General features: G+C 45.6%; 1 protein-coding gene across 4 annotated transcripts in view; it reads right to left on the bottom strand.

Annotated features, from left to right (window-relative positions):
* The window catches only part of GRIA1 (glutamate ionotropic receptor AMPA type subunit 1), a gene marked incomplete at both ends in the record, with an annotated part of 312,323 nt that overhangs the window by 76,246 nt on the left and 208,706 nt on the right, over positions 1 to 27,371 (bottom strand). For all 4 annotated transcript variants that reach the window (XM_082649856.1, XM_082649855.1, XM_082649857.1 and 1 more), the window contains 3 exons: positions 9,807 to 10,177; positions 16,060 to 16,266; positions 17,176 to 17,286. In XM_082649856.1, coding sequence (XP_082505982.1) covers positions 9,807 to 10,177; positions 16,060 to 16,266; positions 17,176 to 17,286 — 689 coding nt within the window. The remainder of the gene's footprint in view (positions 1 to 9,806; positions 10,178 to 16,059; positions 16,267 to 17,175; positions 17,287 to 27,371) is intronic.

Below are 27,371 nucleotides of genomic sequence, written 5' to 3'. Positions count from 1 at the left end.
TAGCTCTGACTGTGGAATCTACCCTATATCCACAGTCACCTCCCGGCTGAAACCAAGAGCTTGGCCTCTCCAAAGCGGCACCAGTTGCATCTCTGCTCTTGTCTGTTTCACCATCTGCCCCACCCAGCTGGCCGTGCTGCACACACTCTGGTTGGGGCAGAGCGCACTCCTAGGGGCTTACCTCTTCTTCCCCAGGAGATGGCTTTTAAGGACAAAGATACTGTAAGGAATATTAGTGGAAGAAAACCCAAAGCAACAAAGGTCTGTTAAAAAAACGTTAGGGAACCCTACAGAAGAAAAAGGATGCTTTTTACTTCCATGAATTCTAACATCCACAGGGAGCCCTAAGGGACCTTCAGAAGATTTTTGGTCATGGAAGACAACGGTGTGTCAAAGATAAATCACAAGTCTTTGAATCCAATAGACACAGGTTATAATCGCAGCTCTGCTGGGTAACCATGAACAAGGGGATTAATTGCTCTCAGACTCAGTTTTCTCATCTATAAAATGATATTGACGTCCCTGAGCAGAGGTTGTCACGATGATTAGAGGTAACATCATATGACAGTCAAGAGAGTGCCTGATACATAGTAGGTGCAACAAGCTAATCAATTATTACAGCTGTTTTCCCAGCAAAGAGAAGAGTAGAATGTTCCTGAACAGTGGGGTAACTGTCAACACTAGGATGACAGGGAACTTTGTGTTCTGGGTTGGTCTATTTAACTTCCTTTCCTCCAATTCTTCCTGCTTTTCCTCCACATTCATTGAAATACCAGGACTGAGTTGCCCCATGTTACAAAGGTAGTTAGTGACAGCCAGAAATTCTCTCTCTTAGGTTGCTTTCTCTTCATTAAGTGCAAAATATGACATGGTCCTTAGAAGGCTACTTGTGAAAGTGCATGTATTCATTCAACAAACATGTGTTGAGTACTTAGAACACACAACACCCCGTGTCAGATTCTGGATGAGCGGCAAAGATAAGTTTGCCAGTATGTGTTTTGATAAGAAACAGAAATGGGCAATGGTAGCTGAGGATTGAAGATATAAGATGCCCTCGGAGAGATTCAGATGACCATGGCAACAGCAACAACTATGTCAATAGCATTTACCATTTGTGCGTCAGCCAAGGCAGAGCTTTCCACGCATTATGTCATCTAGTACTCAGACTATCCCTTTGAAGTAGGTGTTTTTATTATCTCCATTTTCCAGAAGAAGAAACTGTGGCGCAGAGAAGTTATTTTCCCATGCTTGCATAGCCAGTAAGTGGCAGAGCTAGGATTCAGCTGCAGCAGGCCTATTCCCGAGTTCAAGCTATAACTATTACTGCAAAGCATAGCTTCCGGGGAGTAATTGGACTTGGGAGGGAAGCAGTGGGAAGGCAGTATTTGCAAAAGGGACGGTCACTGAGGGGGAAAGATGGGAGAGGGTGCTCCAAATAGAGGGAATGACAAGGCTATAAAGGCAGCCTGGGGCTGGGGAAACAGAATGCAGCACAATCTGGCTTGGCTAGAGCCTTGGCTAGACCTGGGAATCCAAGGGACGCTAGCCTTAGATGGGAGCTGGGGACATACCAGGAACCATCTTGCTCCCATTTTGAAGAGGGGAAAGTGGGACAGAGAGGGGAAGTGACTCACCCAGCGGGCTAGCAGACTGAGACTGAGCTTCCTTCTAAGATCTTTTACCACCCCCTCCAGCCCTGTGGGCCCGCTGCCTGTGACACAGCGGCTCCTGGTTCCCCCCTTGGGAAGGGCTCCATTCTGCTCTCAGCAGCCACTGTGCCTCCTCATTTTAAGGTCCTTTCTCCTTAAGCCACCAATACACAAGGTGACTGTCATCACGTAGGTCTGTCGTTTCTGTGTTAGTGGAATGCGTTATCTTCTGCTAGCTACCTTGGGCTTCATTCACCTATGATCTTGCTTGAACACAGGCTGGCATAGAGGTATTTATCTGCCACAGTTGGATGGTGGTACTTAACTCATATTCAAAACCATCAGGCTCCCCATAGGACTCTGAGCATACATCCCCCATCAATTCAATTAATTATGCTTTCATTTTTCCATTTTTAGAACTCAGTACTTCTTTCCAGGTGAACAATTGGGTCTCTGGATCTCAGATGCTATATTTCCAGAGAGGGTTTAAAAAGAAACGGGGGTGGGGGGCTTCCCTGGTGGCGCAGTGGTTAAGAATCCACCTGCCAATGCAGGGGACACGGGTTCGATCCCTGGTCCGGGGAGATCTCACATGCCACGGAGCAACTAAGCCCGTGCGCCACAACTACTGAGCCTGTGCTCTAGAGCCTGCGAGCCACAACTACTGAGCCCGCGTGCCACAACTACTGAAGCCCACGCGCCTAGAGCCCGTGCTCCGCAACAAGAGAATCCACCGCAATGAGAAGCCCGCACACCGCAACCAAGAGTAGCCCCCTCTCGCCACAACTAGAGAAAGCTCGCGCGCAACAACGAAGACCCAATGCAGCAAAAAAAAAAAAAAAAGAGGGGATTCTCTCCAGGAAAATGTAGATCCCAGGAAGATGTAGACGGGCCTTTCTGGATATAGAGTTGTGGGGACTGTCTTTCTTTTAGTGCAGCCCTATTCACGGCCTGGATTTTCCAAGATATGTGAAAGGACATAAGAACATAGCAATCAGTTTTTTATCCTTCGAACCAAAAATGAGGGCTGTGGGGGAGAGGAGAATTCCTTTTAAAAAAATCTATAAATATGATATTCCAAGTGTGCCTAAATGCATTAAAGGCACAGTGGTGTTTTATTCTCCCTAGCATTCTTTCAGGGGTCCCCAGCTGATGACCCACAAGCTGAGTCTAGGTGTGCTTTGGTTTCATCTGCAGAGTTCTCCTGGCAGTGACTGTCCAGGGCTGAGTGGGAGCAGCCCCTTTTTAGCTGACACAGGCATGCCCAGTTCAGCACAGCTCCTAGCTGACCCCTGTTTTTGTGTTACTGAACGTATGCTGGTTATCTGTGTGACCTTGGCTAAGTCCCTTCCCCTCCCTGTAAGCCAGAAGCTTCACCTATCGAACTGGGATGGGGGTGTTGCCTACATTTATTTTGTTTGTTGCCTGCCTTCTCTCCCTAGAAAGTAAGCTCTAGGAGGGCAGGGATTTCTGTCGGCTTTGTTCGGTGGTGTCTCCCGTAGCATCCTGAACCATGCCTGCCATGTAACAGGGGCTAAATAAACATTTAAGGAGAGAATAAATGGTCCCGAACATCCCTTTTGGCTCTGGGAAACACTTCCTGAATGTTTGCTTATTGTGACTTTGGAGGGAAAAAAACCTCTCTCCTACAATTAAACTGACTTCCCCAGCAATCTAGAGAGAAAGAGAGAACAATTTGACTTCCCCCTTGCTGGTGGCTGAGAGGCAGAAAATGATGCTTTTCATTTGCATGTCCAGCAAAGCTTTTACCCTCCTGTCACTGCCTTCCTTTGAATATTTCCATCTGGCTTGCACAGGCTCTGAAGCTTCTACTACTGTGCTTCCCCATGGTCTGCAAAACTGCTCAGTATCAGAGCCTGGCTGTGGGTCTCGCCGTCAGCCAATGGTTAAAGTTGAAAAGGAAGGACGCACTGAGCTGGAGTCCCCCAGTGATGGGGGACACACTGTCCCTGCACAGATCACCCCTGTCACAGCTGCGGTACCTGTTCATGGCGAGGTACATTCCCCCCCATCAGGGGGAATGTACTGGGGTGAATCCTCTGTGAACTCCTCCTGGTAGCCTGGCCTGCAGGGGCAGCAGGGTCCCGGCAAGGCTTCTGCCCTCAGAGGCCATGCCCAGGGCCTCACTCCCCTGGCAGGTAACACACCACAGGGCAGCGAGCAGGCAGATCCTGGGCTCGGTGTTGGCTGCGGTTGACTGGTGCGATTTCAGGCTGCCCCATGGACCTTGCTTCTTACACTTCTAACCTGAGTTCCCTGAACAACCTCCTAGCTCAATGGCTTTCAGACTTTAATGCCCAGCTGCCCTGGGGGAAGGGGAGGGCTTGTGAAATGTGTATTTCTCTCTCCAACTGCAGAATTTCCAATCCCACGGACCTAGGGTGGGGCCTGGAAATCTGCATTCTTACAGGCATCTCAGGTGATTCTGATGCAGGGTTCCCAGCAGAATCCCTCATACCTGGTCCCAAGACCCAAAGCATCTAACACACATTTCTTGCTTCAGCGCTGTGCACACATCCTTATGACACTGTTCCTTGCAGCAGTGAATCTGTGTACTGAATGAGGATTATGCTTTCTAAAGATAAACTATTTCACACATTCAGGCTGCTTCCGTCAACTTCCCTGAATGTTTACCCCGCTTCTTTCCCCTGCAACACTCCAGTTACATCAATATGGGAAAGGGGAAGGCGTTTCCATGCCCATCTCTGGGAGGGAAGCGGGAAGAACAGGAGGTGGAAGGGGGAGGTTCCTCATCACCCCTCCATGCACTGTAATACTGGTTGCTGTGAAAGTTCTGTGTGAATGCGAAGGTCAGGCTGCCATCGTTTATCAGCTCTGTTCATTGGCTACTCTGTTCCCATGGTGAATCAGTCTCAGGGCCCTCCACAAGCACATTAACTGGGGCAGGGGCTGTGGTAGAGGGTTCCCAGAGACCTCCAATGTGCTATCACTTCCCCGCTTTAGAATTCTTCTCGCTGAGAGTAGTTATCTCTACTAGGTGGAAATAATTATCACACATTCTGTCACATTCTAAGATCAGGAATACAAGAGTTCTGAAAGCTGAAATCATAATTTCCCATTTTCCTCTCTTCCCCTAGGACCTTCCAAACCCCTCTCCTTTTCCTTACTAAGGTCATCCAATCCCAGCAAAGTAGAAGCCAAAGGGGAGGTAGGGTCCGTGGGAATAAAGAGTTGAAAGGCTCACTGTTAGTTCACTTGCAGGCAGTGGAGCCTGGGATGAGACTGCAGGGTAGGCAGCACTGGACTGGGCGGCAACAGGCCAGAGGCATTGCCTTGGTGACCTTAGAGAAAATCCCTTTCCCCTTTGGAGCCTCAGTTTTCTCATCTGTAACGGAATGGATGAACTAGATCATTCTCATGATCGGAGCCAGACCTAAAGGTCTCTGGAATTGTGGTTCCATGTTTTCCAACTGCTCCCTACGTCTTGGAGACACCATTGACTTTCCCCTCGCCTCCCCTTCAAATAACCAGTCTATCAGCAAGGGCTGTCAGTTCTAGTTTCAGAGTAGACCACTAATCCATCTCCATGCCCATCATAATTTCCATTACTGTAACTGCCCCTAGACAGACGTGAGAACCTATTGCTTGGTCCCTCTGTTTCCACTCTTGACTGTTCTCTGCTTTAATTCATTTTCCTCATAGCTCCCCAGAGGAGTATTACAGCATGTAAATCAATCCTTCTCTCGCTTAAAACTCTCCAGTGCCTTCCTATTGCATTTAGAGTAAAACTTTAAATCTATACTATGGCCACGGTGCGCGATCTGGCCTCTGCCTACTTCTCTAATAATACAGCTCTGTGTAAGCTTAGCTCCTTCTTACCTATCTGCTCCTTGGAGGAACTTTCTCAGAACACCCTAAGTCAGTCCCCTTTAATTCCACTTCCTTTATTATCTAGTGCTACGGCAGATTCATTTTATTCAAAGTGCATCACAGTTTATACATTCACAATTGTTTATGTAATGTCTGTCTTATACCACTGTACTTGCCATCACCTTGAAGGAAAGACTCCCGACCCCCCATGCTCCATCATCAGTATATCTTCACATCCTCGAGCACCCAGCACCCTGTGCTGCACCTCACGGGCAGTTAGTAATATCTGTTGAATAAATGAATGACATTGGCCACAAATAGGGTCAAAAGCTACAGAAAGGAAAGTTGGGGGAACTAAAGATAAATTTTGCCTGGGATGATTTTTGCCCTTCCTTTAATATATCCCTTCTCAAAATGTTCCTGTCCCTGAAAAAAGAAATCTAACGTATCTATTAAAAATAGGTCTTTGGGCACAAGACACAGGCCTGCAAAGGCAACTCATGGATGGCATTCTTAATATCTTACCATCAACCTAATGAAAAAAGTTGTAATTTGTGATCATAGCTCAACTGAATTTTAACTTTGAATGTTAAAAAAGGCTATATGAAAAGAGTTTCTCATAGAAACATTTTAAAGGGAGGAGAGAAGAATCTTGAAAGCAAATCGGCAGCATTTACTGGCATATATCACTAAAGGTGCTATTTACGTATTATTTTATCTATTCATGGTGCTGGTGAACAAAACATTGACTTGGGCGCTGTGCCCGGTGCTGCCGGTTGACGCACCAACATCCATTCCAACCCCTTCCATTTTAGAGGCTAAAAAACCTGATTCTTGCCATTTCCACCTTCCTTGTCACTAGAAGTGATTGTGGGCCACCGTTCTGACTAATGAGATAGACAGAAGGAGATGTCCGCTTGGGGTGGGGAGTATATTGTTAAGCTTTTGGTTTCCTGATCCAAAGAGACGGAACTGGCTGCAGTACGTTTTCCCCCTCTTGCTGCTTGAACATGGACGTGACATCTGGGAGCCGCCATTTTGGGCACATGAGAAAAGGCTGGGGCAACCATAGCACAGCAGACCCCGATTTCACTGAACCATGAGCCACTGTCTGCCTCCACTCTCCTTATAAGAAAGATAACTCTCTAGCTGTTCATGTTACTCTGGTCAGATTATTGCGTTACTTGCAGACAACCACATCTGGCCACATTTCGTTGGCTTTTGGTTAATAGACTTTAATATAAATATTGATGAGATTAAGAAAAGATAAAGCTACTTGTGTATGCATGCAGATACATGCAATTTAGGTGGAACTTAATCCCCCAAGTTCTAAATTTGTGAGGATTTATGATATATTCTGTTAGTAAATAGCAAGAACAATTAATTGAAGCTTATTTGAGAAGATGTTTGAGTATAAAAAGCCCTTAAAAATACCTCCTGCTGTAGCCCCAGGGTGTCTAGTGCTATGCATATCAGAGGCTCATGAAACTCTGTTGACTTCATCAGGAAATACGTAAACAACAACAACAAAAGCTTCCACTGGTGTTTGCGCTTGTCTGCTTGGCTCTGGTTCTCATCACTGTCCTAGCATCCTTGTGTTTTCGTCTGGCCCTAGTGAGGTGAAGTATGTACCTTTTCTCTTTAGCATATATTCCCAACAAATGTTGTGATGCATATTCTGACTCTTAGGGGTGTTTATGCAGGTCCCTAAGTGCTGGAATTGGCTGAGCTCGGCGTGGTAAGCAAGAGTCCATCTCAAGTGGATAAAACTCCTTTTTCTGCCAGGTAGACTCTTCTCTGCCTGTCAGATCCCTAAATCCAAAATCCTTCCTCCCAGTCCCTCTGAGGGGGAGCCTCAGAAATACAGGTACTGCTGGTCTCAGGAGTGAACCACCGTTCTGCTTTGTCCGTGGACTTCCCCAGAAGAGAGAGGTCCAGTGGCTTTTCAATCAGTGTGAGCAGTGGCACCCTTTCTTCTAGTGAAGTTTAGCAGAAGTCCAATATAGAAAATCGATAAAAAGAATTGAAAATAGCTTCTCTTTTGTTGTGCTTCCTGTGTGCTGGCTGGATACTGTGTTATGGGTTCTATATGTATCAATCTCTTTTAAACCTCACAACAATACTAGGGTTGTTTCCCATTTTACTGGTGAAAATACAGAAGCATAGAGTGGAGTAGTTTTATTAAAAATGGGAAGGAAGGCGGCTTGGGTTTCCTGTTTGGTCACCTCAAGGTCAATTCCTAAGGTAGCCTTGTGGAACCCTCAGGAGTCCTGGAAACACAGTTTGAAAATCCTCTTCTAGTCAGAAGTCACAAACGCACATACCCTTTCAGGGGCAGCTGAGTCACACAGGAATGAAGCTGATCACCTGGGGGCTGTGGTCAAGTGGGGAATACACGCATCAGCTCAGGAGGGCAGCTGCCACTCAGTTTTGAACCATCGTTGCCAAACTGTGCAGGTTACACAGAAACATGCCCGGTAGAGGATTCAGTTTGTGGGTCACTGACTTGAGACTTCAGGAGGAATGGTGAGGAGTGTGAAAACACAGCCTGAGGTCAGTCCACAGGGGTGCCATTAGCGGGTAAGATGCCCAGCCATGAAGGAAATAAGGGAGAAAAAACAAGCCCAGGGGTCTTTTCAGACACATGCATGTTAGGATGGCCCATTATACTGAGTAGTGAAGAATCATTTCTTCCCATTGTTTACCTACTGGCCTGAGTTATTTTTAAGCAAGCCCTTCCCCTTCTTGGTTGTCTCTGCTCTTTACCATGTGTTTGCCAGTACTGGCCAGGCATGCAGTCTCACACCTCTTCTCCCACGCAACCCCCCTGACTGTCTTCTTATTTAAAGAAAAACAAGAGTATAATGGTGAACGATGAGACAGTCTAAATTATACAGCAGGCAAAATGAGTCCTGAGGGAAGCTCCTTAGGAAGATTTTATTCCATTGCCACTTAGGAATATTGGTCCTTGCTGACACCCAAATGCGAACCAGGTGGTAAAGATGCCTCCAGGACGTGTCTGTGAGGCCTTGGTATTTATGCAGTTACGCCCCCAGGAAGTGAGAGTGTGTGCAGATCTATTCATGCAGCCCGATTCTAAGCCATGCCTCCCTGCGAGCTTTAGAAGCTTGGTATCTATAAGCGACTGCCTACTGATTAAAGAGCTCATAGACATTAAGCAACTGTAAAAGGAAATACAGTCAGCACTTATTTATTTGTGACATGAACTTTCCAGAATATAGTTGAAAGAACGTTACACACAAAGACAGAAAGGGGGTCAGTAAATTTGGGAATTGGTATAGGTTGGTAGTTTTCAGATTTCTTGTTTCCCCTCTCCATTCCACTTTTCCTTCTTCCTCCCTCCCTGCCTCCTCCTTTCCCCTCCCCTCCCCTCCCCTTCCCTCCCATTCCTTTCCCTCCCCTCTCCTTTCCTTTCTGTTCCATTTTTCAAAAGAAATTGTATTCACAAGCCCAATACGTAAAACAGACAAAAATGGCGCTACTCGTGTCTCCTGTGGGGGCTGAAACCTCACTGATTTGGTCACCCCAGTACTCTCAGTATGATGTCTGAGGCATTTCTAAGAAACTTCATTTTCCAACCGTAAGAAACAAATTTACATCACCGTTGGAACTAGATTATTTCCAAGATCTTTCTCAGAACCAAGAAAAGAACCATTTTCTCTTAAAGATGAAGAAACCAAGGTCTACAAGGGCCAGGTGACTTGTCCAGAGACATACAGAAAGTGCTAGAACCAGAGTGAGAACCCACTCATAATTCAGTGCTCCTTCTACCCCTCGGAAATAGTTCAGGATGGGGGTTGAATCTTGACTCACCTAGCTATTAGCTGTGTAACCTTGGAAAGATATTCAGCATTTCTGTGGTCCCTCATTTGTAAAAGGAGATAGAATGAGAATCCCACCTAATGCTTTTGCAAAGATTCAATGAAATAAGGCATGTAGAGGACTCAAAACCTTGCTTACTATATGTGGTAGGATCTCAACACATGTTAGTCGTACCGTACTGTCCCCCATCCTTTCTCTGTACCTTTCGGCTACAGAACATTAGAGTCGTGACTATCCCTGTTAATCTTGACAGAGCACATCACCCAGATAGCAGATAGACCTGATCAAGGCACAGGATGTGTCCGTATAATCCACAGCACGCAACGGACAGCTGACAGTAAAGCATAGTTGAAAAACCGAACACTATAAAGTCTGGAAAAAATTCCCACCCTTGATTTCCCAGTATTTGTTTTTTCCTGTATATATGGCATTGAGCAAAGGGGTTGAGAAGAGCTGACTCACCTTGGGGAAATGTCACATCCTTGCTGCATGAAGGCTCCCAAGGAGAACCACAAGCTGTTGAATATCCCAAACTCATTGGACTGGTCACTGGTTGTCTGGTCCCGCCCTTCCTCAAATTCTTCACTGTGCCATTCGTAGGGGCTGAAGCGGCTGACCAGGAAAAGGACAACACTCACTCCAATGTAGGCGAAAACGATACACATCCAAATCTCATAAGCCAAAGGATCCAGGAAGGAGAAGACCCCTGGCTTGGACTTCTGTGGCTTTTTTATCATGATGGAGATCCCCAAACTCATAAATGGTTTGGAGAAATCTATCACCTCTTCCCGGACCAAGGTGATAGTTAAAGGGGCCACGGCCACATCTGCTCTCTGCAAAAAAAACACACACACAAAAGAAACGCCCTTGAGTTCACCAGCTCTCTGTTCTCTTATTTTTCTCTTCCCTGTGAATATTCTTTTGTAATCTTAAAGGATGTGAGAGTTGGAAAGAACCTTAGGAGTCCAAACCCTCCTGCTCCCTATAAAATATTTATGGTAAATGGATGATCGGCTCAATATCTCACAGGAGAGATGATCCCATTCTTCGACAGTTCTAATTGTTAGGGGAGTCTTCCTTACCTTACGGAAGGGGGCTGTCATAATATGTTATTTTTTGCCTGCCCAGCAGCCATGCCTTCTTCCTCTGGAAGAAGAACTACTCCTGCCCCACGCTCAGTCCTCCTGGTTCAAATGGGACTGATCACCCTGGTTATGAGATGAAGCGTATCACCCAGGTTTGGCCATCGGTGTACACTACTCCCCTGGCCAGAATGGTCCATTCAAGGATGACCCAAATCTCTTTGGGCCTCTTTAACGAGCATGAGTCCTGAAAGTCAGAGTGAGAGATGATCCGTGATGAAATAATTTGAGTCACCCTTAATTCAGGGCTTACCCTGGACTCCCTGGGATCATATGTCAATATACTCTTTTGTTTGTCCTCAGGAACATGATCCAATCAGTCTGTTTGCTTAAGCCAGTTTGAGTTGGGCTTCTTTTACCTGCAACCAAGACAGCCCTGGCTAACAAGTGAAGGCAAATTTCACTCAGTAAATATTTACTGGGTGCTTATTATGCGTAAGCCCTAGGCTGGAAGGGAAGCTGTGGTCTCTACACTCAGGGAATTACAAACTAGTAGGCGAGATTAGTACTCACACACACAATTTCCCAGTCTATAGACTGGAGGCATGCTGTCTAAGAGATACAGAATGCTACAGGAGGTCAGGAAGGAAGGAATTCTGGCTGGGGAGATCAGGGACTGCACCATCAGAGAGGTGACATATAAATTGGCATTGAAGTGAGAGTAGGATTTCAACAGGTTGCTCGGGTACAGAATACATTCCCAGAGAAGGGAATCATGTGAGGGAAGTAGTTTCTCTCTGGCAGAGAGAAAGTAAAGTAGTATCACAATTGTTTTTTTCAAGGAGACTGCTAAGAAGTGCACAAATAACTCAGTTTTAAAAATTCATGTAGATAAACATAAAATGGTTGCAAGAAATGTTCATCTTTGTGCATCCGGCATGTGGAGTCACCAGCCTTGCTCTTCTGTCTTTCCTACCTCTGCCTAATGGCAGAGGCACTGGCATCTCTGCTATAAAATCCACTGCTCTCTTGGCCTGAGATCAAGAGATCCCGGAAACCTAACACGGTTCCATGGACAGATGCCATGACATGCATTTTTGAAATGAGAGGCATGTCTGTGCAAGTCTATTGGAGGCGGATGGCTTTCTCTTATGATGCTGTGTAACAGTCCAGATGTGAGGCTGGGGACAGATGCTGCGCAGACTCCGGCCCCGCCCAGCTGCCGGCTGATGTTGCTTAGGAAAGATTTCCTCTGGTTACTCTCATTGGCTGAGATTATTGAGAAGGCCTTTTACATGGAATAAAAAGGCTGGCCTTAGAATGACTTAAGTTTCTCACTTACAGAAAGAAACTTTCTGTAAAGCAATGTGGGATTGAATCTGTATTTCATAGTAATTCTTTTTTTTTCCCTAACACCCATTGCATAAATCTTGATACTTTTTACAAACACTTATAAGCCATTGCCAGGAAGAAGATATCTCTTCTTTCCTCTGTAACCTAACATAGGTAGAAAAGGAATGGGGGATAAAAGTCATGGAAATGACTTAGAGGGAATGACCACAAGTTACCCAAAAGGGAGGTGGATGTCGAGCTTCTAAAGTGGTAAAGGGAATTGAATGGATTTGTCTGATGCCTCCGGATGTGAGTTAATAAAAGGGACTGTGAACTGGAAAAAAAGTCACAAAACCACATGATCTCATTGCTTAGTTCATTTAGCAGTTCCAAGATTGATTCCACGGAACATTATTTTTAGAAGGGTGTTAATAAGTATAACACGAAAATAAACACAAATGTAAACAGACTACTTTGAGGTCGGACTTCTCAGAACCTTTAAAAGACCACTCTGCACTGAGAATTTCCAAGAGGGGTAAGTAGGTACAGTGTTTCCAAAAGTCTTTGGCCATGGACCCCTGAGGGTCTTCAAAAGGCACCCATATGCATAGGAGACACACACAGTGGGAGATGCTTAAGTTCAGTGGCCTCATTTTGCAGATAGGAAACCCAGGTCCAGAGAGGAAGGGTGGTTCGTGCAAAGCAGCAGTGTTTTCAGCTTGTTTGATGTTGACTGAGAGGCTTCAGGAGCTGATTTCCAGCACCTGAGGAAGTAACTGGACCTCTGTAGGATCAGTCAAGGGCAATGCTCGTCTGGGAAATTAGACCTGGCCACTTTGCTTTGTGACTCACTGACCACGTGCCCTCGAGTGAGATGGTTTTCCTTTTGGATGTCAATTTCCTCTTTAGAAAAAGAGGCATAATAAATTTTGCTTTATCTATTGGAGAGCAGTGTTTTGTGAGAGTCAAAAGAATCCAAATACGTGAGGGTACTGTGACCCGTGGGCATTTCACAGGTGCTCAAAATTATTCTCTTAAACAGATGTCTTGTGACAGTGATTCTCAAACTTGAGCGTGCAGCACATCCAAAGCACCTTGGGGTTTTTTTTTAAACCACAGATGGCAGAACTTCTAGATCACTGGGTCTGGAGAGACCTGAGAATTTGCATTTCTAACAAGTTCCCAGGTGATGCTGCCGCTCCAGACTTTGAGAACTGCTGACCCAGGAGATCCCCAAGCAAAATACATCTGGAAGAAATCTTGGGTAAAAGAGTAAACCGTGTTGATGCAGTGGGTAAAAGCAAAAATTGAAGAAAATGATCAGGGATGGAGATCCACTCTGAGCCAGGCGCTGTTTAGGGGAATACTCGCCACCCCAGCCCTGGGATCAAGGATTCAGGGGTAACCCTTGGAGGAGGTCAGTGGCTCGCAGGAGTCATGTAGCCAGTAAGCTGGCAGAGTCAGAATTCAAATCCAGGTGTCTGTCTCCCAAGTTCACTCTCTTTCTGCTTCATTAAGACAAAGAACAGGCAAGAAAGTCACTGAGAATCAGGCACAAAGCCATACCCGTGCAAGAAGCAGAAATTTCTTTTGCAGCCTGTGGCGTCTGAGAATGCAGACACTGTTGCTATTGTCATCACTAGTTAATAGTGGCCTTAGAGTCCAGTGCTCAGATGGTGTGATTTCTACAGAGGCAGTATGTCCCAGCATGCAGCAAGAGCCAGGGCTGCATGTCCCGACGCTGCTCTGTGTCCTTTGCCAAACTGCCTAATCTCCCCGGGTCTCAGTGTCCTCATCTATAAAATGTGGTAAATAATCGTATCTCCCTTCTGGGGTTGTTATGAGGAGTAAGTGAAATAACATGGGTATTTAGCATAGTGCCTGCCATATACTACGTGCTGATATGCTACTATTGTAATTGTTGATAAGAGCAAAAGGGAGCAAAAGGAAGGTGAGAGACACCCTGGTTGACTTAGCCTATTTAACAGGCACAGAACGGAGAGACTTGGAGGCCTCCGAATGAATTTTTCTGATCTTGCTGGTCGTTTGTGGCTGAGAGATGCTTTCTCCAAACCCCTCTATTCTTCCTCGGTTGCGGGCGGTGTTGCAGAAAAAGAAAGCCAAACTGAAAATCCAGAGAGGGCATCCATTTGGGCCCATCGTGGAGTTTTCAGAATACAGTTTTTTTTTTTTTTTTTTTTTTTACGGTACACGGGCCTCTCACTGCTGTGGCCTCTCCTGCTGCGGAGCACAGGCTCCGGACGCGCAGGCTCAGCGGCCATGACTCACGGGCCCGGCCGCTCCGCGGCATGTGGGATCCTCCCGGACCGGGGCACGAACCCGTGTCCCCTGCATTGGCAGGCGGACTCTCAACCACTGCGCCACCAGGGAAGCCCCAGAATACGTTTTTACTGGGCAGAGGGACAGGCCTTGTGGAGGTGAGGGGAAAGGGGAGGGCTAGCAGTTGAGGCATCCAGAGGTAATTTTGGTTTGTCACTGATGAGCCAGTGACCCATGACTAATGGCTGGCTACTGGGGGGCTTGCCCTTAGGATAATCATATCATTGTTCTGCTCAGATCATAGGCCTTTTCTGAGGGAACATGGGATGAAGGTAAAGATGAATGTTGTTGGAGGTGAAAAGTTCACAGTAGTTGCCATGGGGATGACCTTAAGAGCTTGGTGGAGGTTCCCATGGAAACCAACCTCAAGATGCAACATTAATCACCCATATCTCTATCTTTCACCCGTGGAGCTTCCCAAAGGTGAGAGGCAATAGAGGAGGAGAGAGGGTAGAAGCACGTCCCCCTTCTCAACTCATTAACCATCTTCCCAGGTTATCTCAAAAGCCACCTTCCTAGAAAGGATTTTCTTTGTTCCATTTCTTTCTTCTTTGAATTCCCTCTGTATGGCTCTCATGGCCATCATGACTCCTATTGCCTTGATCTGAGACAATGAGATTTTAAAACCTCCTAAGTGGGTGCTTCATCCTGACCAGAACTCAACACCGGCTTGCGGCTCGGCGTATGCTTCTGTTCAGAAACCCCGCCTGGAGTCGTTGATTTCTATGAGTGAAGCTCTGGTGGTCTCTTTCCTGCACGTGGTGGCAGGATTCTTCTTCCATTGCCTTTTGTTGTTCCTCTACTCAAGTACCTTCATGATCTTCCAGTGCCCACTGAATCAATCCACACTCTTTCCCTTGTCATTTCTTACTCAGACTTTATCCCTGACTACTCATCCCAAGCCCTCTACAAAAATCATCAGTGTTTTCTCATTCTCCTTTCACACCTTACTTATTTCCATCACCATTCCATAGTTTATACTTTAGAAATTCTTGGCTGCCTTTCTATTTGAATATGGCCGTGTTCAAGTTCTACATCTTTCTGGAGGGCTAGACACACTCATATTAGCCTTTTGCCTGAACCTTGATTCTCTGCTGTCTTACCATTCTCTCATTGTCTTTTCTAGCCCATAAAATGTTAAAATCCTTGGGGACAGGGATCAGATCTTTTACTTCTCAATGATCCCTTAAACACTTAAAACAATTCAGGGCATTCATTGGCTTCTCCAAAATGCTTCAGTTTATTGAAGACTTTATAGCAATTGTGTGTGGTCTTATTTCAAGTGTGGTGAATGGAGTAGACCAATCCCTATTCACAGATAACTGTTACATAAGGCAGGGTAAGCCATAAAAGAAGCAGAAGCTAAATTCTACAAGGAAGGCAACAACAGTTAAAAAGGGTTCTCCCCATACCTGTTACGGGGAGAATGAAATGACATCTTGGAAAAAGTAGTATCTGATACAGGTTTGGGGAGAAGGGTGAGATTTTTAGAGGTGCAGAATGGAAGGGGACTAGAGAACAGAGTGACTCAGGGTGGTGTGGCTGAAATGGAAGGTGCTAGAAAGGGCAAGTAACTAGAACGTTTGGTTGTATCCAGGCTACCCCCAACACCAGGAAAGAAATTCATATTGAGGGAGACATAAGGGACTGAGCAGGGAAGTAACAACTCAGTGGTCTGCCTCGAGAAAACTGATCTTGAAGCTAAACTATCACCTGTATTGGATGACGATCAACTGAAGTCACAGGACTGAGCTGAGTTTGGCTGAAGGAGCTGGGACCAGGAACCTGAACAAAAAATGTCTTCAGATATGGGATTTTTGGACTCCTCATCTTTTCGGCATCAGTAATACTAAATCATGGGGTCTAATAGGCATCTATGGGCAGGGCCAGCCAACCACCAAATGATTTCCTGTCAACCTCTCTGCCTCCGCTTCCAATTGCCCACCCTGTAGGGAACTTACTCCATAGACCAGCTCTCCCACCATGCCATTCCAAGCCTTTGTGTCAGGGTCGCGGGCTCCATATTTCCCATCACTGACGATCTCAAGACGGTAGGAGTAGCCCACATGCTTGGCAATCTCTGCTGCCAGCTCTACACAGTAGCCCTCGTAGCGGTCATTGCCTTCAAACTGGTTGGCATTCTTCTTGAGCATCACATAAGGATCTTCCTGGTGGAGAAATGGGAGACAGAGAATGTGGGTTTTGGGTTCACTCTTGCGGAGGGAGGCCTTTGGCGTGGCAGAGGAGGATGTCTCCAACATTGCTAAACTTTGGGGAAGTCTGTCTGGCCCCTAAATCCACTTCCTGCATTTCTGCTCCTCCCATTACAAAACTTCTTGGGTTAAGGAAGCAAACTATTAAAATAGAATGTTTCACTGAGACGCCATGCCTAGCTTTTCAAGTTGTTCCAGGAGCTCTTGTATTTTTGGGAGGTGTTAGGGGAATAACCCTTAAATAGGCTCCAACTGTCTCATCACTGAAAATCACAGCAGCTTTACTTATACTCACTGTAGGTGCTGGACTTTAGGGAACTTGCTTCGAAAATGGTTTCTACTAAGGAAGGGTAGAGTCAGAACCACTACAATTTAGTCTCACCCTTATGTTTTTTTTTTTTTTTTTTTTGTTGCGGTACGTGGGCCTCTCACTCTTGTGGCCTCTCCCATTACGGAGCACAGGCTCTGGACGCCCAGGCTCAGCGACCATGGCTCACGGGCCTAGGCGCTCTGCGGCATGTGGGATCTTCCCAGACCCGGGGCACGAACCTGTGTCCCCTGCATCGGCAGGCGGACTCTCAACCACTGCGCCACCAGGGAAGCCCACCCTTATGTTTTATATACATTGGAAACTATGGCTCAAAGGAGGGTAAGTGACTTACTTATCCAAGAGCACAAAGTGAAATCATGGCAGAGCCAGAGAGCAAAAGTCCCTCTGACTTTCAGGATATTCCTTTTTTACTTCCTCTTTCTACCGACCACACAGCTTTGGCAAGAAGAATGACCAGCTTTCACTCCTGAGAAAACCTTTGTGTTGGTCTGTCTCACATCCCAGGTAACCTCCATGAAGGACTGAGTACTCACTAGGATTGTAGTGACGATGTACGTTCTATTCTGGACACTTGAGTTATCCCCCCCGGCTTGAGCATCCGTGGCTGCAGGGACAAACTTATCATCTTCATTCCAGTAGCCAATCTGTTAAAGAGAGGAAGGTGGTGACATAAGGTGATCCAGGCTCCTCAGGAATGGCCCACTCTGGGTCCCCCAGCCAACACCAGACAGGAAATCAAGGAGCTGAGCATCACACCAGCAATCCTGGACACACCAGGCTCTGAGGTATTGGTAGATATAAACAACAAGAGACAAGATGCTCTCTAGGTCCTCCCATCCCCACCCCATGAAAATCCTCATCATGATGGGTAAGCCTGAAAATTGCCTCTTAAGGGGCGAGGATTTAACTGTTGATGCAGCTGAACTGTTACGTACAGTGCGAGTCAGGGCCATAGAGATTTAATTCCCTGCAGTTGTTCACAAGGCCAAACCCCACCTTCTCCCATGCCTAGTAACCCTTCTCTTCCTGAGCTCATTCTGAAGTGTAGTGGGAATCATATGATTTAAACTGTACATTCTTGTTTTCTTTTGCTTTTTTTTAACATCTTTATTGGAGTATAATTGCTTTACAATGGTGTGTTAGTTTCTGATTTATAACAAAGTGAATCAGTTATACATATACATATGTTCCCATATCTCTTCCGTCTTGCGTCTCCCTCCCTCCCACCCTCCCTATCCCACCCCTCCAGGCGGTCACAAAGCACCGAGCTGATCTCCCTGTGCTATGCGGCTGCTTCCCACTAGCTATCTGTTTTACGTTTGGTAGTGTGTATATGTCCATGCCACTCTCTCACTTTGTCACAGCTTACCCTTCCCCCTCCCCATATCCTGAAGTCCATTCTCTAGTAGGTCTGTCTCTTTATTCCTGTCTTACCCCTAGGTTTTTCATGGCATTTTTTTTCTTAAATTCCATATATATGTGTTAGCATACTGTATTTGTCTTTCTCTTTCTGACTTACTTCACTCTGTATGACAGACTCTGGGTCCATCCACCTCATTACAAATAGCTCAATTTCGTTTCTTTTTATGGCTGAGTAATATTTCATTGTATATATGTGCCACATCTTCTTTATCCATTCATCTGATGATGGGCACTTAGGTTGTTTCCATCTCCTGGCTATTGTAAATAGAGCTGCAATGAATATTTTGGTACATGACTCTTTTTGAATTATGGTTTTCTCAGGGTATATGCCCAGTAGTGGGATTGTTGGGTCATATGGTAGTTCTATTTGTAGTTTTTTAAGAAACCTCCATACTGTTCTCCATAGTGGCTGAACCAATTCACATTCCCACCAGCAGTGCAAGAGTGTTCCCTTTTCTCCACACCCTCTCCAGCGTTTATTGTTTCTAGATTTTTTGATGATGGCCATTCTGACCGCTGTGAGATGATATCTCATTGTAGTTTTGACTTGCATTTCTCTAATGATTAATGATGTTGAGCATTCTTTCATGTGTTTGTTGGTAATCTGTATATCTTCTTTGGAGAAATGTCTATTTAGGCCTTCTGCCCATTTTTGGATTGGGTTATTTTTTTGTTATTGAGTTGCATGAGCTGCTTGTAAATCTTGGAGATTAATCTTTTGTCAGTTGCTTCATTTGCAAATATTTTCTCCCATTCTGAGGGTTGCCTTTTGGTCTTGTTTATGGTTTCTTTTGCTGTGCAAAAGCTTTGAAGTTTCATTAGGTCCCAGTTGTTTATTTTTGTTTTTATTTCCATTTCTCTAGGAGGTGGTTCAAAAAGGATCTTCCTGTGATTTATGCCATAGAGTGTTCTGCCTATGTTTTCCTGTAAGAGTTTGATAGTTTCTGGCCTTACTCTTGTTTCCTTTTTTGGTTAACTGTATTTTTCCATCTGGATTTAACTTTCTAGGTGATGGTTACTTTATCCTTTATTTCTCTTATTTCCAATTTTTGACCTATTATAATACTGAGAATATAGTTGTGCCTGCAAACACTGATTGACATTATTTTTTTTAAAAAAATTAGTAGTTATTTATACTGACTCATTTGCCAAGGTCTTTTAGCAAATACTTATTGGATCCCTGTTGTGTGTAAGACTCCGAGCTAAAACATTGGTGGTATTGTGGCAGGGTTGAGAAAGATACAGAGAAGTCTCGGAGATAGTCCTTGCTCTGAGGATCCCTCCAGTCTATTTGGGAAGACAAGACACACACATGCACGTGGCCCCAGAAGTGACAAGTGAGTGGCTCAGGTAGCTTGAGCCTAAGGAGTTTGGAGAAGCAGAAGCCTGGTTTGGAACCTATGCTGGGAAAAAGGCAGCAGGAGGAGGTGAGGCTTAAGTCACGAGGGATGGAAAGGTTGAGCCCAAACCTGTCAGGTCGGAGAGAAGATAAGCCAAGATGGGAAGGCGGGAATCTGCCCAGATATGTAAGTTTAGGGGGTCCTGAGTGGAGGATAGGGTTAGTCCAAGAGGGCAGTGGGCGCTTGGGTCTAGGTAGCAGAGGGATTGGTAGGCCAGGCTAAGTGGTGTAGACTTTATTCTGAAGGCAACAGGGAGTCATGGAAGGTTTGGGAAGAGCAGAATGGCGTGGCTAATACACACACACACAGACTCCACACACACCCCTATGTCTATGTATCTTTTATTTTATTTTATTTTTTGGCTGTGTTGGGTCTTTGTTACTGCTCATGGGCTTTCTCTGGTTGCGGTGCATGGGCTTATTGCGGTGGCTTCTCTTGTTGTGGAGCATGGGTTCTAGGTGTGCTGGTTTCAGTAGTTGTGGCACACAGGCTCAGTAGTTGTGGCTCACGGGCTCTAGAGCGCCGGCTCAGTAGCTGTGGCTCACAGGCTTAGTTGCTTCACAGCATGTGGGATCTTCCCGGGCAAGGGATCAAACCCATGTCCCCTGCATTGGCAGGCGGATTCTTAACCACTGTGCCACCAGAGAAGTCCCTGTCTTTATACATCTTTAGACCGTTTTGTTTTGTTTCGTAGTCATTCTGCTGGCTGTAGTTTTAAAGGGCAAACAGGAAGGAGAACTGAAGCGCATGTGCAGGGGGAGGAGCAGGTCTCTAAGTCAGCCCAGATTCAGGTTCACAAAATCCAAGGCACATGCCAATGGTCCACTCAGATGTCACCTTCACCTTGATGTCTTTCCCAGTCCCCTCAGTTACAAAGAAACAACTCTCCCTGCCATTTCACCGCCATTAACAACAGTAGTAATAATTGCCGACACTGATCGTGTTCTTGCTCTGTCAGAGGCTGTGTTTGATAGTTTTCGTGCCAGTTCATCTGGCTTAGAAGAGTTTGTTAACTTGCAAGGTGATGGTGGTGATGCAGCTGAGAAGTGGCTGAGCTCAGCCTGGAATGGTGGTCGTCTGTCTCCAGGGGCAGCTTTTCATCATGACGCTGTTCTTTCTGCGAGGGGACTTAGCCCTGGGCTGGGAGTCATATTAGCTGACAGTTACTGAGTGCTTACTGTGTTTTAGGCACTCTTCTAAGTGTTTTTTATGTTTTAACTTCTCTCATCCACACAAAAACCTATGAGGTGGGTAATCAATTATCACTTCTATTTTAAATGTGAAGAAACTGAGATGTAGGGGAAGTGGAATAACTTTCCCAAGGCCACAGGAGAGTCGTGGAGCCAGGATTGGAGCGGGGCAGGCCGATTGCAGGGCTGTGTCCTTCTGTGTTCCACTAGGCTGCCAGCTGGCCCTGAGCGCCTCGTGTTGGTTCCCATTGGCCCCATGGTCTAGCTGTTGGCATGTCTGTCCCCATCTCTCCACGATGCTGTGGGCTTCTCAGGGACAAAGCTAGAGGTCTGTTCATGCTAGGACCTCTTTCTTAGGGCCACAGATTGTACCACAGAGAAGCAGCTCAGGAAAGGTTTGTTGAGAGAATGAGTGCATCCAACATGGAGACAGTGGATCCTGTTCATGCTGAGACAGTTCAGAGGCCTGAAGGGGGGTCGGGGGAGCTGTCTCTCAGGACACTGGGTCAAGATTTGCCCTCATGCCGGCATGGGTACCATGTTGCCTGTGTGGGGCACTTTCAGTCAGCCTGGAAGGGGACATGTCTCTCTAATGACACAAGAACCAGAAACTTAGATTTCCAGAATATCAGAGCCAAAAGAGGCCTGAAGAATCATTTCCTCCAACCTCTTCGTTTTTTACAGAGAGGGAAACAGAAGTTCAGAGACCAGGGGACTTGCTCAAAACCAGAATGTAGTCCTGCCTCCCCCATTTTGCTAGGCCAGTGTTCCATGGGACCCTAGGGCATCTGTAAAGGCCCTTCACCACTTTCATGGGAGGTGAGGGGTCAGAGAAGAGGGGGAAAGCCCTGGGTTCCTCACCCTTGCTTCAATAGTCAGTTCTGCTTTTAATCCATTTCACGCTTTGAGATTCCCCTTAAGAGTTCATTTTTACAAGGAGCCCGTTCGTTGAGAAATAACTATTTGAAACCATTATTGTAGCATATCGTGAGGCGAGTTTCAGAAAAGAATTTCCAAACTACTTTCCTAACACTTAACTGTATTTTGCTCTTCCCCTATGCAAATAGCACAGACAGGCTCGGGATTATTTTCTCTGTTTTACAGAAAAGAAATCTGAGGCTTGGGGAGATCAGATGATCTAACTTATATAGATTAAATAGCAGATTAGTGGCAGGGCATAAGAGCCAGGCCATGGACTTCAAAGGTAAAATTATTGAATATAATCAATACACACCTGGGAGACGATCAAGCAAATGTAATTGCCATTTTCTTTCCCCCGGTAGTTGATGCTATGGTGTTTTCATGCCCTTCTCTTTCCCTTCCTCCTCCGTTTTCTTCCTTCCCTCCCTTCTTTCCTTTCTTCCTTCTCCCTCTTCAGGATTAGTCACAGGTTTAGTTGTTCTTAGTTGTTCAAACTCAACAACTGTCAGCCTTGAGGAAGTTGCCTTCTTTGACATGCAACCAAGTTCTCTAAAATCTATTGTGTTTTCATCGGTAGTATTTTTAAAAGTGATGGCTTGATGGTCCAGAGATTGGTCTCTGGCATCAGACAGACCTGTTTTAAAAGGTAGACTTTTCTTATTAGTAACTGTTTGACCTTGGGCCAGTTACTTGACCTCAGTGGGCCTCCGTCCCTGCTCTGTAGAATGGATACAACAAGAGTACCTGTCTCGCAGGGCTGCTGTGGGAACCAAATGCGTTCATGCGTGGACAACGGTACGCATAGTGCGTGGTTCATATTAAGTTGCCAGTAAACTAAAAAATGATATCCAGTAGGGTAATGCCTGATTGAAGGCTAACAGGCTTCTATACTGTAGTACATTTCAGTCTCACTTTGCTATTGAACATTGTCAGTCTCCAAAAGAAGTATATATTATGGAGTATTTCTCAAACTCATTTGACAGCGTAACCCTCTTTACATGCAGAATGTCCTAGGATAAATGGTGCAAAACCCACAAAGCACGGCTCTAAAATATCAAGTTATTTGATCAAAGAGAGGGGGAAAAAAGCAAGATAAATCTGTACAGACCAGATTTCTATGGCTTAGAAAGAGATTTTAACTTTTAGAATAGGGATCCTTCAGAGCTGGTATTATAGCACTAATGTTAAATTGGTCTCTATAAAAATTATTGTCTAGCTTGGCTTATATCAAAAGCTAGAGGAACAGTTAAGTGTTGTAAACAAGCTTATTTTATTCCTAACCCTTTTGTAGGGAAATAAGAACTATTGCCAGTCAGAAGAGCAGGGTGATGCCAAAACCCAGCTTGCCCCTCATGTAAGCTAGCAGGCTGAGAAATCTCCTTCCACATTTTGATGAAAAGAAAGCTGTCAAAGATTTTTGAAGGGACATTGCACTTCAGAGATGAGAGCAAATTTCCCTTTCTTAGAGAAGTGGGCTGGATTATTATACAGCCCTTTGATTCTCTACTGAGGATATGGAGGAACTTTGATTCTATCTCAAAGTAAATCAGAGCTAGTAGTTTGGTAAAAATTGGGGCCCACCGTTCAGGAGAGGATTTAAACAATTCTGAGAGTGAGAGGTCTTCTCTTGGGGCCAGTTATAATTTTTGATCTCCTGTTTTCCATCTACCTCTAAAGTTTGTTTGAATATAGGAAATGAGTCTAGATGATAGATTAGATTTTTTTAAGTAAATGAAGTCTACAAAGGAGATGATCACTGGACAGTACATTCAATTGATTGACCTTGCATAGTCGTCAAATCAAATCTCCACATTTTTAGCTCTAAGCTTCCTCTGAAGACACAGCCCCTGACCTCCAAAAAATGAGATCGATTATAATAGATTTTTAAAAAGGAAGACGTCTCTTGTGGCAAAGACAACCTGATGACCCCCAAGGATTCTTGTTCGCCTTGCATAGCGTACATGTATGGTGGGAAGTAGCTACCTGGACAGCAGTTGCATTTCCCAGCCTTCCATATGTCTAGGTGGGCCAGGTGATTGGGTTGGCCAGTGGAATGCAGCAGAAGTGATGCACGTCTCTCCTAGCCCGACTCCCCCAAATCTCCAGCACAGTTTGTAATAACTTTCTTCCTCCCCTGTTAGCTGGCTGTTGATAGCCAGGAAGACCCAAACAGACAGTGGAGCCTCCATAAGCCTGAGTCTTAATCAGAGCCCCCAGCCCCCATACTGGTCACTGGGTGAACAAGAATGAGACCTTTGTTTGCATTAAACAGCTGAGATTTTAGAGTTTATCTGTGACTGCGACTAGGGTTATCTTAACTAACACACTTAAAGAATTTGAACTTCATAAGTGTGTGTGTTAACTTTATCTGAGTTCTGCTTGAGGTGTTTTTAAATTAAATTTGCCAGCAATTTTTTTTTCTTACTTGCTGGCAGATCTATGGAAATATGGAGTCAGAGTAGTATGCTCCCTGGTTGCCCAGCAACATTCAATACACTACCCACTCATTTAATGAACAACCACTTATTTGCACGTGCTTACTTACGTGTCAGTATATTGTGGGCACTGAGGATACAGTAAATAACAGAACCATGTCCCTGTGTTAAGAGAGCTGACATTTTAGGGGCAAGGAGGTGAAGAAGAGGGGAAGAAAGACAATATATATCCAGACCAGGGGTCATCAAACTTTAAAGAGCCAGACTGCAAATATTGTAGGCTTTGCAGGTCATGCAATCTCTGTAGCAACTACTTATCTCTGCTGTCACAGTGCGGACGCAGCTATAGACGATACCTAAACAAATGAGTTTGGCTGTATTCCAAAAAAACCCACAAAACTCTATTTATGGACCCTGAAATTGTAATCTCATATAATTTTCACATATCATGAAGTAGTCCTCTTTTGATTTATTTCAAAATGTAAAAGTCTGTAGCTCATGGGCTGTACAAAAACAGGCATTTGGCTGAATTTGGCCTGCAGGCTGAAGTTTACCAACCTCAGGAGAGATCAGTAAACCAACAAGAATATATCAGAAGGGGTAAGCACTGTGAAACATTGGGACAGTGGGATTGTGCTGGGTGGATGGGGGTCACTTTAGATGGCTTGGTCAGGGATGGCCTCTCCAAGGTGACTTTGCCTGGGCCAGACTTGAGTGACGAGGAGAGACACTGCATATGAAACTACAGTGATTGAGAATGTCGGGTAAAGGAGCAGAAGGATGCTATAGGGTAGCTGTGGAGTTATGAGCCAGAGAAGGAGGAGCAAGGGCTGATGTCAGAGGGGTGCAGCGTCTGGGGTTCTGAGGTCGAGACAAGAAGTTACATTTCACCTGCAGTAGGAAGCCAGTCAAAAGCTTTAGGCAGAGAGAAGCAATATAGCCTGATGTATATTTGAAAATGATCATCCTGGCTCTTGTGTTGGGAAAATGGCCTTCTAGAGGGGCAAGAACGTGGCCAGCAGGACTAGTGACTGGTAAGGAGGCTCCTGAGTGAGTCAGGCAGGTGTGGAAGGTGGCTTGGGCTCCAGGGTCAGCAGTGGAAATGGAGAGAAGTGGTTGGATTGAAACTCTGTCTTAGAGCTACACCAGGTCTCAGTATGTCCAAAGTTGGGTGGCAAGGATTTAAAGAAAAGACTTCCAAAGGACATCTGGACTGGAGAGCTGTGCACTGACGTCAGTAGGACCTTGTGTCACTTTCTTCCCTGCCCGGTCTTTCCTTTCCAGTTATACTTGAGTCAGAACTGGGGATGACAAACTTGGGGCCTGGCAGGGGGATACATATCAAGCTGAAGTGAGACTTGGCTATTTCAAGTCCAAAATTAGCTACAGGACCAGTAGTGATGGGCAGAGATGGTTAAATCAACAATGATGGTCCCTTCACGAAAGACCTTCGAGAATTTTCCTACACTTCTCTCTTGGCAGCCTGTTACCAGAATTTGTGATCCTACTTGAATTTGACAAGGTATTTTATTTGGATAGCGGTCCCTAAATCAGCACCCCACGGTGAAGTGGAGTCTCTGAATGGGATTTCCCAAGGATTTAGCTTGAGTGGAGCCAGTGCCCATCCTGGCATTTGAAGATCCTAAGCATTGGATGGATGGATGTGTAGAGCACACACATTTCAGTAGGATGTCAGAATGGACCCAGATAGCTAGAGGGTGTGTTGGCAGATCGGTGGCCGTGATATGTGCTTAAAGATCAGGGGAGAGTCCTCGAGGCCCCCGGTCAAGCAGCAGAAGCCCCTCTATTACCTACATCAGGTAAGGCCAGGCACTGCTCACTGAAACCAGCACAACGAGGTCACCGTGAATCTGAGAAATTACTTTGTTAGGAGGCTGACTGAGTAAAAGGCCTGAAGCCGCAGGTGTGGAGGAATTCCTTGTCCTCAAGTCAGATTCCCCCGTAAACAAAGGATGCTTAAGCCCACATTCTAGGAAAGGATTTAGTCATTGGAAAGTAAGTTGAAAAACAGCCCCAGGATCTGAAAAATAAAGCACAACGATTTGCTTGTGGATTTTAAGGTTACTCTGTAATTTCTGTTTGCTGATTTATCCATTCCATGGGCTTGCACAGCCTGACTCACTCAAAATCAAGGCTGACATAAAAATCCCTGTGGCCTAAAGAAGGCAGTTGAAACAAACAAACAAAACATGGGCTGAATGTCCACTCCGTTCCAGGGGCCACTTTTGGGAATCCCTTGATACAGGCAAGTGGGTAGCAGACATTGTTTCACTCAGTGCTGATGGCGACCCTGTGAGGTAAAGGGCATTATTCCCCATTTGGAGATGATGTAACTGAGGTCCAAGGAGGCTGAGTTGTTCAAGGTCACGTGCCTAGTAAAGAGTAAGGCAGACACTTAATTCGGGTCGTGTCTGTCTCCAAAGCCTGAGCTTATAACCGTTCTGCCAGTGTATCTCACCAAACCACCCAGAGCATCATGGACCTCCACAGGTTGGGAATAGAAAGCATGAGCGGAGCTGTTCTGTAGAACTTGCTGGGATGCTGGAAATGATCTGTTGAGTACATCTGTGCTGTCTAGTATGGCAGCCACTAGCCACCTGTGGCTACTGAGCACTTGACATGTGGCGAGTGCAACTGAGGGGCTTTTAAATTATTTAGAATGAAAGTTAAATGGCCATCCATGGCTAGTGGCAACTGTATTTGACAGCACAGGCCTAGAGAGCATCAAGTTTGAGAGATGAAGACCCAGTCTTCAATGTGCCAGGCACAGCCCTCAGAACTTCTGCACCCGTTAGATCATTTAATCCTCTCAGTGAGCCTATGAGATTGGCATTGTTATGGTGCCCCCCACTTAAGGCACAAAGAACCTGATTTATTTGTCCAGAATCACAGGCTGGTAAGTGGTGATGCCAGGATTGAGGCCCAGGATTCCAGAGCTAATACTCTGATCCATGACACCCTAGTAGCTTTATACCATGTGTGCAATGCCTCTTACCCGTTACGCTGTGCCACCCCAAGGAGCTAGGAATGTGATGAAGGCCATGGACGGTACAGTAGAGGCTGCCATGAGTCACAGCAAGGGAGCCTAGGGAAGGAGTAGCATTTTCTCTGAGTGTTGAAGGCTGAGGAGGAATTGGCCAGGCAAAAGAAGGGGATGGGGTAGGGGGAGTCCTAGGCAGAGGGAACACGTTTGAAGGCTGGGAGGTGAGAAAGAACATAGTGTATTCCTGGAAGTGAAAGTTGATCAGAATGACTGGAGTGGAAGGAGGAAGGAAGTGAGTGTCAAGGGTCAAGGTCAGAGAAATTGGCAGAGGCCAGAGCACACAGAGTGTGGTAGAAT

This window comes from Grampus griseus (genome assembly GCF_964374135.1).
Source record: "Grampus griseus genome assembly, chromosome: 3".
Classification (NCBI taxonomy): domain Eukaryota; kingdom Metazoa; phylum Chordata; class Mammalia; order Artiodactyla; family Delphinidae; genus Grampus; species Grampus griseus.
Note: the sequence above shows the minus strand (reverse complement) of the source record. Positions and strands in the feature narration are given on the sequence as shown.